The sequence below is a fragment of the Pteropus alecto genome, unplaced genomic scaffold (assembly GCF_000325575.1).
Source record: "Pteropus alecto unplaced genomic scaffold, ASM32557v1 scaffold189, whole genome shotgun sequence".
NCBI classification, from domain to species: Eukaryota; Metazoa; Chordata; class Mammalia; order Chiroptera; family Pteropodidae; genus Pteropus; species Pteropus alecto.
The window spans coordinates 3,452,932-3,460,500 of NW_006442117.1; the positions used below are offsets into that span (position 1 = coordinate 3,452,932).

At 41.4% G+C, this 7,569-nt stretch overlaps 1 protein-coding gene and 1 pseudogene across 1 annotated transcript in view; both read right to left on the reverse strand.

Annotated features, from left to right (window-relative positions):
* HEATR1 (HEAT repeat containing 1) overlaps positions 1 to 1,210 on the reverse strand; it is a 44,025-nt gene extending 42,815 nt beyond the window's left edge. The window contains 3 exon segments of the mRNA XM_025039065.1: positions 2 to 132; positions 677 to 849; positions 1,065 to 1,210. Coding sequence (XP_024894833.1) covers positions 2 to 132; positions 677 to 818 — 273 coding nt within the window. The 5' untranslated portion in view covers positions 819 to 849; positions 1,065 to 1,210.
* Positions 1,211 to 1,562: 352 nt separating this feature from the next.
* On the reverse strand, positions 1,563 to 3,423 carry LOC112470025 (annotated as a pseudogene).
* Positions 3,424 to 7,569: the final 4,146 nt, after the last annotated feature.

The following is a 7,569-nucleotide window of genomic DNA, read 5'->3' on the forward strand; positions in this document are numbered from 1 at the left end:
CATCCAGCTGTTTGTTCACCGCTTTGGTCTGAACGCTGCGCTCCAAGGTTTTTGCCAGCTGGCTGAACAACGGAGCTTCGAACCGCTCGAAGGAGGGATCGATTCCAAGCAGCTCTTCCAGGCCAGTGCATCCTAGGAAAAGGCCGGTTTATTTAACGATTACGTGCTAACAAATTCATCTCATTCCTTTTTTTACAATTCTACTTACCCCTAAAAATCTGATTTTTTTAAACATGTGTACAATCACAAACTCAGATTTCTAGCTTGTCACTAAAGAACAAATTGTATTACCCCAACTAGGAGAACAAAAAGTATTTCCTGGCAAGGGCCTTTCTTTTTCTTTTTCTTTTCTTTTTTAATGTCCCCTACAATAACTAGGCCAGTCCTCTGGGAAGACTGCTCCTCCCCGCAGCCACTGCCTCCAGCCCCCTGAGGCTGGTCTCCCTCTCTACACATTAGATGACCTCCCTCACCCTGTTTTTGCATCTGGGAAATTCAGATACCAATACGTGTACACATATAAGCATCTAGCACATAGCTGTCATTCTTCTTCCCTTAACAACTTAAGTCAACAAGTTAGAAACTGCTAAGCAAGAGAGCAGGTCAGAAAACAAGAAAATACTGCAACATCCAGTGAAACGCTTCCGACAGCTTTGTAAGTTAAAGGGTAGCTCACCAATGGCAAAGGCGGTGTCCCTGTCGATGGTGGCCGCTTCCTTGGGGTCAAACAACAAAGAGGCAACTTCATCTCTAGATAAGAGACTGGGGTCACTCTGAGGGAGGGCGAGTCGCTGGAGCTGCTGTGCTAAGGACGTCATCTCTCACACTAGCGGATTTCTGAAGCCCGGGCTGAGAAACATACCCCCGTGAGAATTCTCTACGAAACTTAAGTCACCTCCCGCTTAACTGCAAGCAGCAAACGCCTCACGTACAAGCAGCTTCACCCCGCATCCAGCGCTGTCGCATACACAGAACCGGCTGTCCCGCACCCGCTCCGCGGACCGGGAAACGCGCAGACGCCTTCCCCTGCCCTGGTCACCACCCGACCCACAGCTCCTACTCACCGAGAGCTCGACTTCGGCAGAACGGGGAACCCCAACTCCTCACAGCAGCTCCCACATGGGGCTCCAGCCCGGCCCTCGCTCGGATATCCGTAGCACGCCTGATCCAGCTTCCGGTTTCACGTCCTACGGCGAGAGAAGAAGTCCAAGCTTGCTGAACATGCGACGCGATGACTCCGCCTCCCTTCAGCGGACTTCCGGCGTCGGGTCCGGATGTGTCCCTCCGCTGCGACTGGCCGTCTGCGCCCTGTCCGCGTGCGAAGGTTCCGGCCTCTGCGTGCGCCTCAGGATTCGTAGCCCGAGTCAGTCATTCAACCTGGACTCGCGAGCTGAGCCTCCTTGCAGATACTGGTACCGCCGTCCGGAGCCGCGGGCCGGCCTGGCATCGCTGCGCGTTCCCGGAGGCCACCACTGAGGGCTTTTTTTTTCCTGCAGATACTGGTGCCGCCGTCCGGAGCCGCGGGCCGGCCTGGCACCGCTGCGCGTTCCCGGAGGCCATCACTGAGGGCTTTTTTTTTTTTTTCAAAATTAACCTTGAGCTATCTAAAAACTAACCCACTTCAGTTTCACAGTTCCGTGGGTTTTAACAAATGACTATGTGGCTATAACTGCTTCCCCAGCCGAGACGTAGGAAGTTTTCGTGGCCCCCAAGCTGCTTCCGCCCCCCTCCCCCGCGTCCCGCTGCACTAACCCGCACGCCGCCCGGGCCACCGAGCCTCCTGGCGTCGCTGCGTGTTAATGCTGCTGAAAAGTGTCCCTCGTGGATATGCCCTGTCCGGTCTCCAAGCCAGGTGTGGTGTGCGCTTAAAACAACCCAAATAATCTCCAGTTATTAATACAGGTCGTTCCTTAGCTCTTTTTCACGTGCCTTGCAGAGAATAACGTGATTTTTAAAGTTCCGGTGGTACCTATTTCATCCTTGCAAACAGATCTCCCAAAGGAATGTTTTTGTCCTAATGTGTTACAGGAATTTTACCTTCACAGAAGCAGTCAGCTTGGGGAGAAATGAAAGTAGTAAGAAATGAAATCCAGGCCTATTTTATTCCACAAGACATATTTACCTTTTCACTTAAAAATTGTTCACTATTTTTTCAAAAGCCTCATCAAAGCGAAAATAAAAAAGTTTCCCCGGGTATTTGGTTCCACCCTTCATATGTCAGTTTCAATGGGATACGGTGCCACGTGGAATTTCGCTTTGGAAGTGAACTAGAAAACTCGTTTCTAAACTAGAAGAAAGAAAGTCAGATATTCATAAATAGAACTATTGTTTAAAGCTTTGGTTTAAAAACACATCGTGATCTTGAATTATATCATTTTCTCCATTTTAAAATAATTCTTTGGATGTGTTCGTGACTGTTTTCTGATTATTGCCACCTCAGTGTTTGTGATTTCATGCCTGTCTTCCGGTTTGATAATTCAGTCGAGGACCAGAGCAAACTCACTCTCTCAGTTATTTGCATTTAAAATATCGGTTATAGATCAGATGTGGCTCTGTAATTCTGTCTAAAAATGATTTTCATGGCTCTTTCTACTTTCATTAATCCCCTAATTTTATTCTATTATTCTTTTTTTAAACAAGCTCTGGCTAGTTTTATTAAAGAAAAAAAATTGCATAATTTACTTTTCACCAGTCTGTTCTGGCATGCTTCTAATGATATCAGAATCACCGGGATCAATGATAACATCTTCCACACGTGCCCCATTCAATATCATCATCCCTGTAGTGATGGACACCAGTCTTGGACAACAGGGCATAGTACTCTATCTCAGATTTCCTCGAGGCGGAGCGGTAGTTGGCAGGAATGACCAGTTTTGCTTTGTCTGATTATTTTTAGAGTCTGCTTGTACTCCAGCACACACTTTGACTTTTCAGAACAAGTTGGAGCTTAGAGTTGATCATCTCCAGAGACTTTTTTGTCTTCTTTGTGGCCACCATCTTCCTGCCTTAGGTGCAGGATGGCCCCCAACCAAGAGCATAATTTTAGCTATAACTGATACATATTTCTTGATGAAAGGATAAACACTATTTCACAGATCGTGTTTTAATCATACATTCTTTCATCTGATGGGGCATTTTAAATGGTGGAATGATGAATTCTACTCATTTCCATTACTGTTCATGGCAAGGACTCTGCCCCCCCAAAAGCAAATATGTAAGAGTGATTCGAATGAATGAATTATTCTTTAAAGGATATTCTACCTCCCTTACCTCACCCGTTTTAATCCAGAGTACAGGTGCTTTGATTCAGTCCGTGCGTGCCTTATGCCAGGCCAGGCAGGTGGTAGTAAACACAAAACCTGAGGCCTCTACTCTTGAAATACTTACATCCCACCAGGAAGAGACAGGCGGTAAGCAAACAGACAAACCAGAAAACCACCAGGTAATGTGATAAGGGCTGTGGTGACAATCACTCAACCATATGATGGGGGCGATGGAGGGAGGGCATCGCTAGTTTGAGTAGATGGGGACGGACTCTCTGAAGAGGGAACATCGAAGCTGAGACCTGAATGAGAACTCTGGAAGAAATGAAGGTCATCCCAGACAAGACCGATCTCAACATTAACTCTACTCCAGTCACCACAGGTGCCTTTCTGCCCTTCAGATACACCAAGCTCATATTTTTTTCACAGACTTATCATGACCTGAAATGATCTGATTTGTTTGCTTACCTATTTAGTTCTTGCATGCCTTCACTGGACTTCTGTCTGCATGTAGGCTGGCATGAAGCCTGCCCCAAGATTTGTGGAGCTGGGCAGGAGTACAAATGGAAACTCATCTACTGTCAGTCTTTAAAAGTTATAAATCAAGCCAACGCACTGTTAACTAGGAAATGTTATAACCTCCAACTTTGACACAAAAACGTTTATAATGACAAAAGAAAAAATGTTTTTATATGGATGAAAGACCGCCAAATGTGAAAGATGACAGCACTTAATTATTACTATTCCTGTCTGGGTACAGTACTGACTGGCTAATGATTTTGGTTGAGTAACAAAGACATATATAGCTGATACATTTCCTATATATTTAGCCCATAAAAATTTGCCTTCCTGTCAGCAAAAACACCAATTATGTTGCTTAATCCAGGTTTTCACAAATTGTGTTCTATTCACAAAAAGTATCAAAAAGATTTAAAAATAAAATTTAATTATATTCAAAGTATAGAAAGTCTGAAAATATTTTCATAAATATATAAATCAAGTAAAAACTCAATACATTTATTTCTCATTTGTTTTCAATGTTTTCAAATGATTTATCTTCTAAGGAAACAAAATACAGATTGTAACTAACAATAAAGTTTTAAATAAAACTAAAGCTAAAGTTTAAAACATTTTTGGTAAATATTACCTTCCTCAATATTTTTATAAAAAATAAATTATTCACAAGTTTACCATTCAACACCGTTCGTGTTCTATCTTTATCTACCCATTTACAAATAAGGGTCATGTGAATTATTTGACATTGTTAAATGATCCTCAGCAACCACAACCAGTTGTAGAGAATACTGTACTAACTCACGAGTACACCCAGAACCATAAATTGGAAACAAGAAACTACACGATTGGAACTACTTAGAAATAATACTTCATTATGCAAAAATCTGTTCTTGTCATGCGGTCTGAAAGAAGAGCATGTCAAGTTCATCGGTTTCTTTTCTCCTCCCCAAGCACTTCCGCCTTCAAATCCCCACTGCGCTCTGCACCAGGGGCAGCGCAGTCCACACACCTTCAGAGCATTCAAACAGGGTTGTCTTATGTGCAGACACAAGACAAGAAGCCTGCTTCCCTGAAGCTTAGACACATAAATCAGACAAGGGACGTTTGGGGTTACAGGTTATGCGACAGCAGCGCTAAATGACAGGTTTAGAGAGACAGCCTCCTGCTCTTTTTAGTAAATTTATTTTTTATGTATTTGTGATATGCAGGGTGCAGGCCTTTCCCTAGTCCAAGGGTGGTGTTGAAGGCAGAGCTTTCTCCTGCTCACTGCTAAACCCTGTTACAAAGGGCCTGAGACGTGATTGACAATATATTTATTGGCTGAACAAGTGAAAAATGAATGTAAATGTGCGTAAGCTGTATCTATATCTTTTTCTTGTTCAAGAAAGGTGTATAAGAATGCAAATGAAGGAAAGTAGCATTGTTATAGGGATAATGGAGAATTTTCTAACTATAATAAAAGTAAACTGTTCCAAAACTTCAAAATTTTATTTGTAGTAGATTATTTGTATCACATAACACAACGGATGGCATACTGTCTACTTAAAACATATCTATTGATGAGAAATGAAATAAGAGGCATATATTAGCAATGTAAATTCAGCATGTGAAATCTCCGTTTTGGTAGTGCCGGCAAATACATGAGTAAATTCAGTGACTGAAAAATTAAGTAGTGACTGAAACAATATGTTTCTCCATATTGTGTCCCACATGAGTAAATTCAGTGACTGAAAAATTAAGTAGCTGTTTCTCCATATTGTGTCCCCCCAAAAAAGTCACTTAAATTCTTATGAATTTTGTGACTGGTCGTCTTATCACCCAAAATTACAATGATCTTTCCGATTATTTTGAAATGCACTAGCGGGGAGCTGGGAGTTGAGAAAAATGATTTGGAAATCTATGGAGCGAGTGCCTGCTCTACCTACAGGGACCAGCAGATGGCACCTAAGCAGTTTCCTGGTCTCCAGCGCATCTGGCAGTATCCCTGGGCGCCTCAGGTGGACCAGAAATTTTCAAACTTACGAAATTTGAAAATTGTGTACAATTTTACAGAAAGCGGTTCATTAAATCTTCCATATATTATAAAATGCAATAAATAGTGCTCTCAAACATTATTTAGAGAACTGCAGGACTTAAAAATGTTTAGATTTTCTTCACTAATGAAGTTCGTTTGAAGCCATCTGTTTATTCAGCACTAACTTGGAAATGTGGGCAGCCCGAGTCCCTCCCCCCTCACCTCATTCACTTCCACCGAGCACCTGCCACTGGGATGTTTTCTTTACTGATGAGGGTAATGGTGAAGTAGAGAACTGGGGATGCCAGCAAGATAAAATTAATAGAATATAATGGCAAAGAGTTATCAGGAAGTCCAGGGAAGTTTGCGGAGGGGGCGCACAGGACTTGATGCTCTGTGAGCAGCATTTGAAGAACTTAGGGTAGAGAGAGAGACAGTCGAAGAGAAGGGCAACTCCCTGTGTGTACTATTAGATAGATAGGCAGTAGGTAGAGAGAAAAAATAAAATTTTTGCTTCGCGTGACATTTGGATTCTCCCTGTGGTATTCTTAAAAGATTTGTATGAAGATTTCAATTTATTTTCCGTTCTATTTGGGAGCCAGACTAATATTTCTTATAATATAACTGTATACTATAGTTACTTTCAAGACCCAGTAAGCCAGTCTGCTTTTATGTGGGTTATTAAAGTATGGTAAATAACAAGACAAAAATACCGTTATTTTATAGTGACATCATTATATAACTAGAGAAGCCAAGAATTCAGTTTTAAAAGGAACTGGACATAGTATAGAATATAAGAAGCTAGACGGGTTCAAGTATATACACACAGAGACACACATGCATACCTGTCGCATCAATAATATTTTATCCATAATTGTAGGAAAACAAACTGAAAAGAGGAAGGCCAATTTCCACTAGCAAAACACGCACACAAAGTACTTGAGAGAAAACTTAAATTTATAAGATCTTTGTGAAGGAACTAAAAACACCTTATGGAAAATTAAAATGAAAGATTCGAATACGTGGAGAAGATTAATAGCTATATTATGCTCCTGGATAGGAAGACAAATATATAAAATGTCTAAGTGCCATCCCCAGATTAATTTACATATTTAATTCAGTCTTAAGAAAAATCCAAGACTAGTTCTATAAATTTGACAAAATGTTTCTTCAATGGATATAAAAAAATAAATATAACAATACGGTTTTAAAATTCTCAGAGGGACACAATGGAAATATATAATAGGGGAGATTAGCATTATCAGATATGAAAAGTATATGACAAAGCAGCTGCAGGAGAGGAAATATGCTCTCAGGCAAAAATAGACAAATGGAGCCCCTTTTCCAAAGAGCTAATCCAGAAATAGACCCTAATGTAAGGGAATATTTGACATAATACAGGGCAAATACCAAAAACAAGCAGCAAAGAAAATATTTGGTAATTGATGTTGGAGTAAGTAATTTGGGTGCAGTAAAAAGAATCAAAAGGGATATTCACTTCAATCCATACACAAGAATGGATCCCAGAAAACCTACAGAAATTATCGTTCTGAACAGAATGGAGTCACAGGGATCGAATTTGTACTGCCACTGGAAACAACCAAAACACGGACAAATTATATAAAAGGACAGTTTTCAAGACACTGCACATCAGGCAGCTAAGTTACCAGTGATCTAGAGAGACATAAAACACATGAGGTGAGGCCTGTGGCTGCCCCCGTTTACCGTCCCGGAGAATCTCCTGGCCTTTTAAAATAAGGAATAAACAAACTAAAA